This window comes from Cucurbita maxima, unplaced genomic scaffold (genome assembly GCF_002738345.1).
Source record: "Cucurbita maxima cultivar Rimu unplaced genomic scaffold, Cmax_1.0 Cma_Scf00012, whole genome shotgun sequence".
NCBI lineage: Eukaryota > Viridiplantae > Streptophyta > Magnoliopsida > Cucurbitales > Cucurbitaceae > Cucurbita > Cucurbita maxima.
In genome coordinates, this window is record NW_019272028.1 from 922640 (window position 1) to 939107 (window position 16468).

Consider the following 16468-nt stretch of genomic DNA (forward strand, 5'->3'; position numbering starts at 1 on the left):
ATTGAAGTGGTTATTAGAACCCTGCTATTTCACCCTCGGTTTCATGTCTTAGTCTATATGGTGCACTGGCGTTATAGCAGCAGCAAACACCACATGGACCATGAAGAAAATGCAAACGAACCAAACAAAGAGGAAAGAAGTCCAAAACGCAACAGGAGGCAATGTAAGAGCAATGCCTGCAAACTGATGATTTGCTACTTATTCATTGTTGACCTCACAAACCTGATTTATCAAGTAAGCTCAAACTACATTGTATCTTTTGAGAGAAAAGCTTTGTTTCTGGTTAAACAAATAAATAAATAAAACTTCACCTTTTTACATACAAATATATGACAATAAGAATACTATTTTCAAAGCTCCTTGAATCTACTGCCCAAGGCCACCGAGATTCAACTAATAACCATCATAAAATTTCATATAAGCATTTCTAAGAAAATTTGAATGGAACAATAAGAATACACACGACTGCACCACAATTTAGGAGTCTATGACTATGGAGGGTTGTTTGAAAAAAAAAAAAGATTTTTTTTTCTTCTTAAAATCTTTCATAATAAGAAACCCACAATAATACCCCAAAAAGAAAAAAAACTTCCACAACACTTCAGTAATCGTTAAGAGGAATGCCATTTCTTTAGTTTTTTTTTTCCACAAAAAAAAGTTCGTTTAATAAAATCCCCACTTTGGACCAATATCATGAAAGATAAAAAGTGCCTTCAGGTTCCCATTTTTACAGGTTTACCAACAGATACTCAAGCATATAAACAATTTAATACTTCACAACTACACAATTCAAAGCCCAGAACTTGTAGTAGTAATATTATCATTAGTATGTCCTGTCTTAAGCATTACAAATACTAAACTGAATTCAACAAGCTAAAAGACAATATAATTCCCCACTACTATTGGTGACTAAAACTTACCAAGCATTGAATCACAATGGATACCTGAGATAATTAGAGTGTATCAACAGCAATGCTGATAATGTTAAAAAGAAGTACTTACCACAAAACCTTTACAGATGCAAAATCGTAAGCAACATTCTTCATCTAAAAGAGACGCTATTCACAGGTTGCACTTCACAGACTGCCTAACCTTAAGCTATTAGTTCAAAATTGTACCTGACCTGCAAATCCGTTTGCTGGCCACCACTGGTCCTCTGACTCTTCCTACGCTCATAATCGGGATCGTCGGTGGGCAACTCATACCGACAAACAGGACATGTGTTTCGGATATTCAGCCATGGCAGAATGCAATCATCATGGTAATAGTGGCAGCAAGGAAGCTTCCTCACCTTCTCCTCCATTGAAAATTTATCCTTACAAACAGCACAAATAACCACTTCCTCTGTCAGTATATTCTCTGTTTTTAACTCAACCAGAGGAAGATTCTCCATAGCACTCTTAGCTGCTGGAGGACAACCCTTCAAAGCGTTCTCATTTTCAACGAATTGTCCAAAAAGGGCATCATATTCTGCTGCATACATGTAATCATCCTGGTCGGCTACGTACGCCTCAGCATCATTATCCCGTTCCCAATTCGTATTGCTCCCAATGTCGTCCATTACCAATAAAATTTCCCATCGGCCCGCCTCTTCTCCTGATTCTTCATCATTGGAAAAATCAGATGCAAGGGTCAATTCCTCGGCTCCCTCCACCACTACGCTCGAAATTTCCCTTTCGTCCACCCGTTCCTCAACCTCCTCCCATTCAAAATCCTCGTACGAATTCCTCTGCTGAAAGCAAAAGCTGAAGTTATCTGAGAGAGGATTCGGACTTTCAACCCAATTAACATCATTTTCGCCATCATCCCCTGTCACAAATTGCAGAGCACCGATAATTCCATTATCATAATCCGTGTCCGAATCTACATCAACAACCCGAAGGTCACTATTAATCGAATCCGCAACTTGCATGCTCACATCCACCTCCGAAACCCGGCTACCAGATTCCACAGCAAACGTCGACCACAGCTCCTCAGTATAGTTCGATTCAATGTCACCGCTATCTTCAAACCCCGAAATTCCCAAGTCGTTTGCAGAATGCGTAAATGGGTCCGGCCCAGAATCCAGATCATGATCGTGATTGCTGAGAGTGAGTAAATGATCGGTGAAGCGATGATTCTCAAAAAGATCAGTCACCAAGCAACTGACATCGCGTTCGGAGTCGGAATCCGTGTCGGAGAACCAATCGGTCTCAAAACGGAGGGAATCGTCGGGAGGAGTGACGATGGAGGGGACGGTGGCAAAAGGGTTGAAATCCATGGGGTTGGGGAATTCGTCGCGGCGGAAGGATGTGATCGATGGCACCGGAGAAGGAGAATCGGAGCGGGGTTGATCAGGAAGAGGCATGTTAGGTTGAAGATGAAGTTTAGGAATAGAGAAGAAAGCCATAGAAATATGTTGGGGGAAATAGCATTTGGGGATATTTCGACGAAATTCAGGTTTTTTATATGCCGTTCTTCTTCATTCTCAATAAACTAATTTTCAGATATTTGTTATTATTTTTTTTAATTTTAAATATATTATTTTAATTTAATGAACAAGAGATACTAAAACCTTGTACTTAACATTCATTTTAGTTTAAGTGTTCTAATTAATATCATTAATTCTTTGGGTTTACTCAATTTAGGCATAGGTAGGTTGCAATCCTCTCTCTTGGTTTAAATTTTAAAGCAAATTCTTCAATTCTTTATTTATTTTTTTTTATTTTGGGAAGCCAAATTATAAACAAATTACAAATTTAGCCTACCGTCGGTAGAAAGTGGCTAACAGACCATTGAACTTTTAAATTTTCCATTAACTTTGTTTGTTTACGAACAAGGAAGCTATAAGTAATGCAACTATGAATCTCATGGAGAGTTCGATCCTGACTCAATGATCCTGACTCAGCTATGAATCTCATTGAGTTTCTACACCCTTTTAAAGAATGTTTCATTCCTTCTCCGACCACTGTGGGATCTCAATGATCCGTAAGAAAATATATTTACAGTTGCCAAGCTTGAATATGAATGGTTACCAGTACTAAAAATATGAATGAAGACTACCTACAAAACTGCTCTTGATGTGTATATACATTGCATTTACACAACAAGAAATTATGAGAGAGAGATTCAAGTTAAGAATTCCCAATACTGGTAACGAAAGGAACCAGCCTTCTGTAGTCTCTCCGCTTTCCCAGCACGCAGGTATCAAGAACCCGCCCAAGAATAAGCCGTGTATTCTGCAGAGCCACCTCTCTTGCTGAGGCTCCTGATTCATTTGATCCAGACGTTGATAAAAAACCATGTTGTAAGGGAGCCTTGAACGATGTCTGAGTAGCCAAAATCTTGTCCATCACTCCACTCAGTCCATTTTCAAAGCACTCTGGTTCATATGGGTGTGGATTTGTCATTGAACTACAACTCCGTAGAAGAGCTTCTAACACACTCAATGCCTCCCAGCACAACGTGCTCTCCACCAACTGTGAGACGATTGCATACATATGTGGACTTTGGGAAGCATCCACAGGAGTATGCCGGAGTAGTGCTTTCAGCATGAGCAGTATTACACGCTGGTATTCGACTGGCCCTTTCTCCAGTAAGCGTAGCAAGTGCCCGAAAGCCAGCACCGAGTACTGTGGAAACCACTCGTTGCAGAGTAAAGGGGAGACACAAGCAAGAAGGGTTTCAATACTCCTGATCTCGCCTCGAGAGTATGCCATGAAAACATTGGCTAATTCGTCGAGTGATTTGGCTCGACACCAGATAGAAATATTGGATGCAACTGAGCATGCTTTTTTATGTTGTTGCTGGAGTGGTGAAGTTGGTCCTTTCAGTGGATCCTTACTGAGCTGCAAGCAGAGCCATGGAAGTAAGCCTGTGATGTGCATCAGAAGTCTCGTTTCTGCATCGCCGAATATGGAATCACATGAGTGCACTGTAATCCGTAAAAGAACCTCTATTGAGACACCATGACTAACAGTTGACATTAGCCCTTTAAGTACAAGAGGCTGAACACCTTCAAACGTTGGAAGATTCCCAGTGGATGGAGGCTTCTCATAGCCCATTCTAGTATTGATCCGTTGGAAGTCTCCAATGACGTTATTAGTATCAAATCCATCTCGAGGCATGCTTGAAAGGAGTACGTTTTCAGTTGTTTTGTCCCAGAATGATAAACGATCCATCACTCGAGAGAAGAGCTCGAGAACCTGGCAGTATACATGGACAAAATCTGTGTGCATCATAGCCACGCACCCCCAGAAGAGTTGAGGATAGAGTATCATCTTTTCAGGCTCCATGTTCTCTACCATTACCTGCAAGGTTAACAGAATTTCCATAATGAACCCCAATACCGGGGGTACCGGATTTCCCAGACATCTATGTAGGCAACGAAGGAGAGACACACAAGTATCACTTGTAACACTCGGTCGTAATGCACGGTATATCTGGTGTGAGCGACAAGCAAGGTGTCGTGATGTACATTCCATGGCCCATTTCAGTGCCTCCAATCCCCACGTCTCTCGTAAATCACTTTGGAAGAAGATGGCATCCACCATGCTCAGAACCAGAGCAGAGAGAAGTACTGCACTAGGAAGCTCGGCTCTCACAACCGACGGGTCTTCGTTCTCCCACATCATGCTTCCACGCTTTGACTGAACATACTTGATCAGGCTGACAACCTGTTGCCTATTCTCTCCATCAATGTTTTCAACTTCATAAAGTTCCAAGTGACGACCTGCAAGTGAATATAGTAAATTAACAAGCAATTGCTGGCAATGTTCTAACACAATGTCTTCCGAACTATCCAGAGAAACAAAGGTGACATGGAAAAGCAACGGCAAGTGCTCGCGGAAATCTTCATCGTTCTCATACGCAATTTCAGCGAGGAGGATCAATGCGATGTCTGCATGTGTCAGAGAATGTTGTTGATGACACTGTAGCGCAGAACGTAGTTCTTTAGCATTCACCCCATGGACTGCAACCCCAGAATGAAGCCCATCTTCACCAGAGCTTGGCATGTCAAGGAGATAGTCAACATTGTCCCTGGAAACATGCCGACTTCGTATACTTCCAGTAGAACTTCTAACACCCTTCAAAGGACCGGACATGTTTACTAAACCAGGAATTAGTTGGCCTGAACGCCCTACATTTACTGGAGGAATGTTCAACTCAGGAGACATTGAACTTAGAGGGCCAGATCCGCTTCGGCCTGTTACACCAGCTGTTTTCCAGTTTAAGTTCCCACTAGTATTTCTCGGACCATCAAGGGATCCACGTACAAGTAGTGGTGACATGTGTGGTTGGCTGTCCACAACAGAAGTAACTTGGGCAACTAGAGGCCCCTGAGAGAATTCCAATACAAAGTTCCCACTTAAATCTCCCTTGAAACCGGCACCAACTGGCTCGATGCTGTCTTCCAGCATGCGTTGCGCCAATTGGTAGACCAGGTGATCAATAGTACGCTGAGGACAAATCCGTGCTAAGTACAAACTCACCCGCTTTGCAACTGAGAAATATGTGGCAAAAGCACCACTTATTTCTGCAGATGCATTGGAATCACAATCTTCAATTCCTTTCGTGATTAAGAAATCCAGAACTGGACTTACGTTCCTCGGTTTGCTAGCAATCGTGCTCCAGAGCTTTTCGATTTCATCAGGAAACTGATCCCCGTGTCGCCATGTGACATAATAAAGGCTTTTAAGAAGTCTATCACTCCAACCTGAGTCCTTTAGTTTCCAGAAATTAAGGTTCTCAATCCATGGAGCCATGCACGTAAGAACCTGATGTTGAGCTATGACATCAACTGCATCAAGTTGCCTTTGCATTATCTCCTCACAAAGCAGTTGACTCAATCCAGGGTGATCTTTAGCGAGTTTAGAAGAGAGCTTATACTGAAACTGTTGGTATGAATCAGGAAGGTTACCAACAACGGCTGCTCTATAGCTCCCTGGTCCCTCCATGCCATTTACAGCCCACGTACGAACAGAAAGAGTCTCAAGCATCTGAAGAGCATCATCACGAATTTGTCTACTAGGGTCCACCACCTTGTATAGAATTAAGCTCAAAAGCCTTTGGATTTCACATTCTGGTATCTCTTGACGCATATAAACCTCTGCCAGCACGCTGAAGTAACCATCAGCTATGCCAGCATCGGAGTAGTAGCACTGAAGATAAAAAGAGAACTCTGATGTAAATTTTAACTAGACAAAATCCGTCGCAGAAGATATAAAAGAATTATCTTACCTGATCAATGCAAGCAGGAAAAAGGTCCAAATTTGTAATGAGGAGATTCTTCAAAGCTAATTTTGCTAACGAAACACGATTGTTAACCCCCTTTTGCCTATCACGACCAGCAGTGACACGGCCGCCTTCTACAGACTTAGGGTAAGATGGAGTTCTAGGATCAGCCGGTGAATAACCAAAAGGAGCCCTGACTGCAGGTTCAATAAACAGACTATTTATCCAAGAAATGACCCTGCCACTCATTTTCCTAGCATTATCATCGAAGCAGGGCCCATACAAGAGTGAAGCCATAGCAGTCATGGAAGCCCAGATTGCTTCAATTTGTTCACTAAGATCTTTATCAAATGGATTCTTATCGACAGATTCTTTCGACCGAGCATGCTGAGAAGATTTGTAGTGTTCTACCTCTCGTCTATAATCGCTTAGGCCATCCTGGCCCCATGAACCACCTGTATCATCAGACCAAGAGAGTAGAAGGTCAAATAGCCGCTTTCTAGTTCTAAGGTCAAATTTCTCAGACTTTGTCTCAACAAATTCTGGGGCTAGAGATCTCAGAACAGAAGCAAGTGAATATCTAAGAGGTTGCATTTCCTGAAAGCTGTCCGAAGGTGCTGTTAAAATTTGTTTGGTTGTCTCATCGATGAACTTGAGATAATGGCGACGAAAAACTGATTTACGCGCCAGCATGCCAGGCCAAATTTTATCTGCAACAGTACGGTAAATATTTGCAATATGAATACGAAGCTCCTCACGTCGTGGTTTTTGGCTCTGAAAGTATGGAAGTCAGTTAGTCATCACAAGAAGAAATTTTGATATGAAAGCACCTGAATACAAGAAACACTTGCACTAACGTATGAAATTTACAAAAGAGATAGAATCCATGGGGTTACAAAAGGCTCTTTCACGTTGATAAATGCACAATCATGCATGTAAGACATTCAACTAATCCAATTCTTGATTGCTTTAAAATGCAAGCAATTGGTGGTTATACTTGCGTGTATAAAGTTTTGGCCCAGAAAGTATTATGTATTCCAGTTAAGAAACTCTACAAATGCATATTGAATCTCAAAATACAAAACAAAACTACTTCACATACATCATTTAATAAAATACAATGCACTTTGAATAATACCTTCCATTTTGGCTTTCCCTCAGTCTCCTGGGAAACTTCGTTGGTAAAAGATGCGAGCTCACTGAACATTAATTCACAAGCTTCCAAATGCGAGTGCCCAAGAGCCATGGTGGCTGCATGCTGAATTAGGAGAACTGACAAAACTTTAGTACTGGTAAATAAACTTAATTTAGTTAGTTTATTTAAAACCAAACAATTTACAAACCACAGGTGAGACATAAAAAGGAAAAGAAAATAAAGTTGAGGCAGAAAACTTGTCTAGAAAATGTACTAACCACGCGCGGTTCTGATCCAGACTTTATTGAAGGGAAAATAAAGTGATAAAGTTCTTTGGCCTTTCCTGAGGCAGGACTTTCTTTGGGATTTGGGGGGCATGAACATAAGAACATAGCATACATTAGCCACTGATCCAATTTGTTGTCTGAATCTTGGGATTGATGGGCCTTTCCACCTAAATCAACTGGTGTGACATGAGCAAGACGTTGCAAAACCTCAACCCTGCCAGCCAAAATTATGTATAAAATACATACTAGAGCAGAAACTTCAAATGTTAACCATTAAATCACAGGGAGACAAAGAAGGCCCAATATTGGACAGTAGCTCATAAAAGAGTCGCCAAAAAGCAACCCAGCAAATCCTTATAGATATAATTTTCAAGAAAGCACAGTTTTTGGGAAAAGCATAATTTACCTTGCTTCCTGAACAGAAGTTGGGCATACCTCAGAAGCAAACTTAACCAACTCACTGAGACAACGTGCCCATCTGTTCTTGTCAAGGCTTTCAAATACTATGGACTGAAGAGTAACATCTGGAGGGATTGCATCACATTCTCGCTTCAAATCAAACGGATGCCCTGAATCCCAGTAACAGCTTTGAACAATGTCATCCTGTAGTTGAATAATCCAGTTTGAGATCATTGCAGTTCAATGAGTCAAGTGAAGAGGAACTGCTGAGAAGTGCAAAAGGCATGATAAGAAAAATACCCCATGCTCCTCTACTACATCTATAATAAATATTGGCTCAGCATCATACTTAAAAGTATAATCTGGTTGGTCAAGTATTGCAAGGTCTCGAATGTCATTTCGCAAGGCACGCACACAGCGCAATAACTCCAATGCTGTATGCCTAACTTGACCATCCACAGAACTAAGGAAGATCAAACCAACTGCATCCATCTCAGAAGCACGAAATTCAATTGATTCTCCTGACTGATGAAGAAATGATGGTTTCTTGAACCCTTCAGTTCTTTGAACTGTACGCTTCTCATCATTGGCCTCATTTTCCAGACAGTCCTCAATCAAACAAGCTCTCCAAAATCGCATAAGTTCCAGCAAGCGCCCCAATGATGTTTGTATAAGAAGTGAACATTCATCAGGAAGCCGTAGGATGAAGTTAGCCATCCCTCGCATTACAGCAAAGCGACGATGAGGAAGATATCTTACTATCCTGTTCAGTACCTGGACTGCTTCTTCTCGTACACCAGGATCAATACTAATTCCATGCTGAGGTATTATATCAGTTATTTTATCACTCCTTCCAACTTCTTCTATCAAATATGGTATACACTTCAGGACTGACTGGAAAAGATATCCTTGGGACTTCTCCTTTGTCACAGAATCTAAGAAGAGAACAATTCGCTTTCAATTTTCCCATAAAAATAAAAGCTAGATACTTAAGTTTAAGAAAAAGAAGATCAAACGAGAAGTATACAGCTTTCAAAAGTATAATAATAAAACTTGAGTAGGAAGTATTCAACTATAGCAAGAAAGGAGAAGTCAGAAGCTAAAAAGACCTAAAGTTTAAATTAGCATGTCCTAAAACAGGCAAAAACAACACTAACTAAAGAGACTCAAACCATTCTTGTAAGAAGCGGGCAACAACTAAAACAGCTACAAATGCACAAGATCTCATAATTAATTGGAGATTGTCTGCATACCAATGGAGAAAAGCGTTGTTGATTTTTAAGAAGTTCGTGCTTATGGATTTATTAAAAATATGACTAGTTTCTGGGCTGTTCATTCAAAGCTATTTAATGATGAATATTTTATTTTTCACTCTAATATGGCAGTTCGCACAACATACTGTAGCATTAAGGTGTTCATTATGCAATACATGTAGGCACCATGTACACCCTTGACACCTTATCTATTATCAAGTAAAGCAGGCTCTCCTAGGTATGCACCTCAGTGAGGTCCTCAATCTTCAATTCTTTTGACGCCCAAACTGTAAAAAATTAGAAAACAAATTACCAATGTTGTTCCTTGAAGAAGTTAGAAGAGCCCGACGGTAGGTTCTGTGACACGACCTTAAAATTAATTCAATTGCTGCCCTCACCTTTGGAACATAGTGGCTAATATCATGACCTGCTGATGCAACAAAGTTGATTAGATTAAACAATATACCTTTAGCAAATTCGGAGGCTCTTAACTAGTTGGTTACCTTTAAATATATCCGAGCCAATTTGCTGGCCTGAAGGAGATGTAACAATGGCAAGGAGAACACGAAGACCAATAACTTTTCCCTCACCAGAACTCTCTTGTTTTAATAATTCCAATAACAAGTGGTTCATTGCAAAATCAATACTATGTTCCGAAATAGTCACACAAAACTCAACTAGTTTATCATGTTGAACATCTTGAGTAAGCAATCCTTTCTTTATAACTGTAAGAATTTGCGAAGTCACACTGTCTAAGTAGTCCCATATGCGATTTGGGGCCTGATTAGCTGCATGAACACTCAAGTAAAACCTTAAAACCCGATGAAGACAGTCCAAGGCCATAAATCGATGATTCTTGTCCTGCACAATCAAACCAACATTTTATAAATATGAGTGATGGGAACGGGATGCCACTTTCATTTGCCATTCAAATATACTTTAGAAACTTCCTAAATTGAACATTGAAGAAGAGTCGAGGATCTTTTAGAGTTAGCTGTAGTCATCATTAACTTCCTTAATTCAAAAGTAAATTGTACTTACTCTAAGGAGCTTGTAGAGATACTCCATATGGGGGCTTAGGTTGTTGTGAAATATTTGAGGATCACCAAGACAGAGAAGAAGAGTGACCAACGGATAACCAACCTAGAACACAAAGAACTACTGATGTAAAGCACAACAGGAAAAACAGACATGATGTTGGATATGAAGAAGAATGTTACTATGAAATCCAAAAGTATTATGACCTCAAAGATATCTACCTAACCAAATTTGTTCGGCTACTCCCAGAGACAACAATCTCATCAATTTTGGAAAATATACTTTTATCAGCAATTTTTTTTTACTGTATCTGATAACTGTTAGAAATATAATTACCTTAGCATATATTTATCTCCAAAGGATATATCCTCTATGTTCTTCAGAAGATACAATTTTTTCATCAAGAACGGTGTGAGATAGAAAAAAAGCTAACAGACCACGCCATGCATGTCAAAGAGCCAAAACAGAAAAAACAAACTCCAATCCAAATTTATAAATTTAATATAGTAAATAAAATATTGACCTCTTTACAGGGAGGAGACAAAATGGAGCCCACTTACATTAATGTGTTTGCTCTGCTTATCCATCCAATGCATCAGTTGTGCTCGAATTCGTCCAACAGCTTCATACCATAAATTTAGTGAACGTTCAACACCAGAAGGCGACCATTGGCCCTTCCCTCCATCTGCCAGAGGTGCAAGGATGTTTGAAAGCATATTGCAGAGGGCATGGTGAAGCTCGCTTTTGCGCTTATGTGGAGCACGATTAAGAGGGTTGGCTTTAGCCAAAAAAGATGCAGATGCATTCAAGCCACCCTCGGTCTTAACCTGAGAAGTGAAGTTCATGCAATGCTGTTATCTTCACACGACTTTTCATAAAAATAAACTATATACATACCCCAAGCTTAAGGTAGCGCATCCCATTGATTATACTAAGAGTTTCACTTCGTAAAACACTAGTGTCTATCCGACGAGTATTGAGTTCCATGAAGAAGCGTTCAGTCACAGAATTAAACCTGCAAATAATAACCCAACAGAGAAATGTTTTAACCCCTTTTTAATTCAAGTAACATGACTATAAACATAAGTTCGTGAAGGAGAGAGAAGTGCATCGCAGAACTAGTTAATGCTAAAGCAAGTAGAATTCTAATGCTATGGTATAAAAATAAAGCAAGCATCAATTGACATGCATGCATGATAAACAAAAGCTTATGTAAACCTGAAAATTATATTGAAAATATTACATGCGAGAAGTCCAATTCAAATAAGTTTCAAGTGTTAGGACGAAATTGTTCACCTGATGCGAGACAAAGCACCTAACAGCTGTGCAACAAGATCCAAAAGAAGCCCTCGCAAATCGACTAATGAGGGATATTCAACCTGGCTAACGACCCTGCAATGACATTTACTCAGAACTAAATAGAATTTCCTTGTCAATAAGAAAAACCACAGGTATATATGCACAAGCACATCTCTCTAAACAATTTGCCAATATCTGGGCATCAAAGTCGTATTGTCTGATAAATGATTATAATCCTGCCGATATAAACCAGTGCCAGATCCAAGAATAAATGTTAAAGGGGGGAAATTTCATATAAGGTTACCTTTGATTTTTAAATTTGTGTATATAAGGTCTATAAACTTTAAAAAAAAATATTTAGCAGCCCTGAAGTTTCAATTTTGTGTCAAATAAATTATTGAACTTCAATATTATATTCAACAAGTCTTCAGTATATTCAAAAAAAAATTTAAAAATTATGACTCATAAGTTCTCAACCTATTTGACATTTTTGAATTCATGTATCGATCAGATATAAAATTAAATAAGAAAGACAAATAAGAAAGTTCATAAATAAGAAAAACTTGCAACATGAGACTTGCAACAAACTCAAACTCAAAAAACACAAACTCCACGAGGGAGTGAAAAAACATAACAAGATGACAAAACTAAAGCGGAACAAAAATGCCTCAATGCAAGTAAATATCACATAAAGATAAAGCTGCAAAAGATGGTAAACTTTGGTCTACAAGATGCAGACAGAATTTCAATGCTACATTCAGTATTATTTATTTTTTATTTGACGAGAAATGCAAACTTTTCGTTGATACTTGAGAAGTTAAAAGTCAGAAAACTTCTATATTCAGTATCAAAGCATTGGCAAGCAATTATGGTACAAACGACAAAGTTTCTATCCATACAGAGCATAGCGCAAAGAATGCTTGAAATGAAGCTTCCACGACTCAAACAAAAGGATACAACAATTTCTAAAATAAAAATAAAGCTTACCAATCTAAATATTAAATTTCAAGAACAAAGAGGGAAATTTCAAAGTCAGTCAAACGATTACGGAATTTCCATACTGATCTATTTATTTTAATGAAAGATTATATCTACGCCAGAAAAGTAGAATAAACTGGATAGTTCATTATCAAAGCCAAAGCAACCTTACCTGTCAGCATTAATTAGCCAATCAAAAACGAAGTTTTCAAGCCCAGACCAAAGCTTCTCTACAATGATAAACCGCTGCCAATTAGCTACAAAAGAAGAAAAATAACTTAAACTAGTTTAATAGAACACTGTGCAAACCAGTGAGTTCTTCCTGAGGGCAGCACTCCACAAAGCGAATACATGCTGAGCAAAATATGCACTCAACTGCAAGCTATGCCCCGAGAAAGCATATCATAATAACTTCCAAGTTAATAAGGCAAACTTCTCCGAACAAGGGATTTTAAAGCAATGATATCAAGAACACTATCCATCTCTGTTAGAATGAATTATTTTGGAAACAAAAAAACAAATGATGAGAACTTTTCTAGAATAAAGTACCATTGAAAACCTTTTTGGAAACTTTACCTACTGAGCAAAATGAACAGTACTTGAATTTAAAAGCACACTCAAGAGGAAAATTTGAACAGGTGAATGTTTCTTTCATTGTTAACAAACAACAGAAAAACAAAATTTCCCCACGAGCCACGCCTGGCGAAGTGCAAAGAAGTACAAAAAGATGAGAAGGGATGATTAGATGGTGGATCCTCAAGCCAAGAAAAAAAGAAACTAAAAGAGATTATTCCCATCGTTGTAAAGGATCCAAAAGTTACAAGAAAATAAGCCACAAGGGAAAATATGTGTATAGTTAGTTTTGATAGTCAAGGAAAATAGGTAAGGAAGAAAACAGTCCCACTGAAAAAGTAAAACATACCGTTAATTAATGAAATTTAACCAGATAACAACAGTTATTTGGCTTTGATAGCTCCATATGACATAAGTTCATTAACATTTTGAACTATTTAACCTGATGAAGATACCAATTGGTAAGAATCATCAAGAATTAATGGCGACCCTCAACAACTAAGACTAATGCCAATCCACAACAACTGAGACGATTGGAAACTTTCCATTGACATGGCAACCATAAAGCTTTCAAAAACAGCAACATTCATTTTAAATAGTTTTCACAGAATAGGCAAACCTTTCTTTGGAAAGTAGATGTGTTATTTGCACCCTTTGGAGATTCGCTGCAATGAGGAGAAAAGGAGAAATTGTAAAAGAACGATAAGAAAAGATTATCTGGCGGCAGTGTCTTAACAATATCTTATTAAGAGTAAGCAGCATTTCAAAACAAAGGAGAATTGTAAAGAACAAAAACTAAACACATTAGCTCCATTTGAATATGCACACTCCCCTCTTTTTACACCCTCACCTTAACATTTTTATTCCATTGCACCCTTATCATGCACGTACTCTCCCCGGCTTGTCCCTCCCTACCTAGAAACACGAATTATTCCCTCCCTATCAATCTATTAACTTTGCTCCATGATCTCTCACTCTTTCACACACACTCTCCTAATTTTTATAAATAAATAAAAAATCATTTATAGAATGAAATTTTAGTAGGGAGAGAATACAAAAACCAAATCAATTCGAACAAAGGAATTACAAGAACTCTAACCGACTTTAATGGAGAAATAGGATGTTACAAAAACTAGGTGTATTTCAAAATTACACTTTATGATAACAACACATGGCCACCTCTAACAAACATGTTTCTCAAACTCTCCTTTCCACTTCATAACATCAAGATCACTGCCTAGGATAGGCCCACGAAATTCTTCTTCCTTCTAAAGTCATGCGAGTCTGATGTTCTATCACCTACTTAGGAACTCAGCCGCAAGCACAAAGAAAAACATAAAGAGTAAGTCGCCCTATCTAAAACTAAAACCCTTGAAGGAAGGATATTTTCCCTTCACTTATCAGTTATCCAATTTTCTTCAAAACCTCTTTTTACATGTTTCTTAAAATAAGTTTCTCCTCAACACATCTCTACTTCAAAACTGTAAAGCCCCACACAGTAACACGCTAATCACTATAAAACACAGGTCAACGCACACCCTCGTCACCACCACATTTCTTTACCAATATACCCTTCAAAACAATCACAATTTATCCACCTTTCACCACACACTTGACAAAATTTGTTTAACTATACCCCTATTGAACACCTATTCCCAAATCCCAATCCCAGTTTACTTTACACAGAGGTCAGAGGATGTTATCCTCTTATTTTAGTTGTACTTTCTCTTAATTGGTAGGAATTTATTTCCAAATTGTTTTAAAAATTACGATAAACACACCCGTACATGCAACACAATTACGCCAAGATACTTGTATTCATTAAAAGAAATGTTCAAAAATAGGACGTCAAAACTAAGAAATGTTACATAAAAATTATTGATTCTCTCTCAAACTAATTCCAATTGGCAGTGAAAAACAGGCCAGTATCAGGAGATTGTCCTTAAGAGAACGATAACTGAAAATAGAGGAGACTAGGTAAGTTGAGGCACCTTTCTCTCCATCGAAGAAGTGCCTCTAAAAGTGGTACAGGTGTGTGTGTGGCAACCATTGCCAAGGAATCCAGTACTTGCTCATAGGCAGGGTCTGATGGTCGAAGATATTGTCCATCCTGCAAATTGAGGCAATCAACAAAAGAAAGTGGTGGATTCTTCACAAAATAGTACTACACAACATAAATGTCCATGAATGAAAATTGATTTCGTGACTTGCTCGTCAGAGTGCATAGAACAACGACAAAATGTTCCCGCCAGATCAAGAAATAACATGAAATCATTAAGCACCGGGCTACTGGCATCCAGAAAAACTGAAAAGAATCTATCAGAGTACCAGATAATACACGGTATACACCCAACATCAAAAAATCCTCGAACTGTAACAATAATTCGTGATGATACTAATGGAAAAAGTAAGCACATCCATTTTTCTTCACATTTCCAACAGAGTGACTATTATAACATTTTCATCGGACTAGCAGAACTGCACATGACATTTTCTAGATGGGAAACATGGGGCCAGAGAAGAGGAAACAAAATAGAAAATGAACCTGAGCTTGAGTGGTTTCGATTCGACGTCGAGCGAGAGGGAGGAACCGCTGAAGCAGAGCATCAACTATTAGCTTGGCAGGAGTGCCTGCCTTCCCTTCTTTGACCATACTCGCTTAGCTTGCATCAACTTCACAGCCCCATTAGATAACTTTCAATGAATCTCCAATCGCAGTGATTCGTTTCCCAGTCTCCCCGTGATTTCGTTCCGTTCGCGGAGGCTGATCTTCGTCCGAGTCTAACATAAAGAAGATCGCTACATTGACACGGTCGGTTCATGAGAAAGGAACCCAGAAAGCAAACCAGCTAAAGAACAAAGATCAGAGTACGAATCCTAGAAATCACAACAATGCACATGGAAATGCAGAGGAAGGAGAACTGGAGGAAGAAGAAGAAGAAGCAATGAAGCTTTGATATCGAGGGTGTATAGGATCTGGCTGAAACTGTGCATGAAATCGAGACGAAGCTGCTTCATTATTAACATATTTTCATCTTTTTTATTGGGAATTGAAATTGATGCATGGCCGAATCAGAAATGTTGGAATAACACGGTGGATTTGTGGCTATTTCTTCTTTCTAAAAAAGAACAACAAGAAATAAAGAAACTACTACTGTTCGTCCGGACAACAAAAGTCGCGGATCACGCTTTTCCGAACGTTAACAAATTTTGAACCGGGTTCAGTTTTTTTATGGAAAGTTTTGAACCATGTTATTTCCTTTATTTTTCACATAAAAAATTAAATATTTTAA

The 16468-nt window shown here is 38.8% G+C and overlaps 2 protein-coding genes across 2 annotated transcripts; both read right to left on the bottom strand.

Annotated features, from left to right (window-relative positions):
* Positions 1 to 766: 766 nt before the first annotated feature.
* LOC111486927 lies at positions 767 to 2448 on the bottom strand. The gene has a single exon (XM_023134095.1). It carries the CDS (start codon positions 2387 to 2389, stop codon positions 1094 to 1096), a length of 1296 nt encoding a protein of 431 aa, XP_022989863.1. The 5' UTR covers positions 2390 to 2448; the 3' UTR covers positions 767 to 1093.
* A 494-nt stretch (positions 2449 to 2942) lies between these two features.
* Positions 2943 to 16218, bottom strand: LOC111487479. The gene is made up of 17 exons (XM_023134890.1): positions 15721 to 16218; positions 15167 to 15285; positions 13795 to 13840; positions 12912 to 12984; positions 12775 to 12832; positions 11622 to 11717; positions 11223 to 11340; positions 10886 to 11152; positions 10329 to 10430; positions 9791 to 10148; positions 9601 to 9714; positions 8335 to 8969; positions 8042 to 8238; positions 7627 to 7849; positions 7352 to 7471; positions 6220 to 6987; positions 2943 to 6140 (listed from the first exon to the last, which is right to left on the bottom strand). The coding sequence occupies exons 1-17, from the start codon at positions 15826 to 15828 to the stop codon at positions 3114 to 3116; spliced, it is 6429 nt and encodes a 2142-aa protein (XP_022990658.1). The 5' UTR covers positions 15829 to 16218; the 3' UTR covers positions 2943 to 3113.
* Positions 16219 to 16468: the final 250 nt, after the last annotated feature.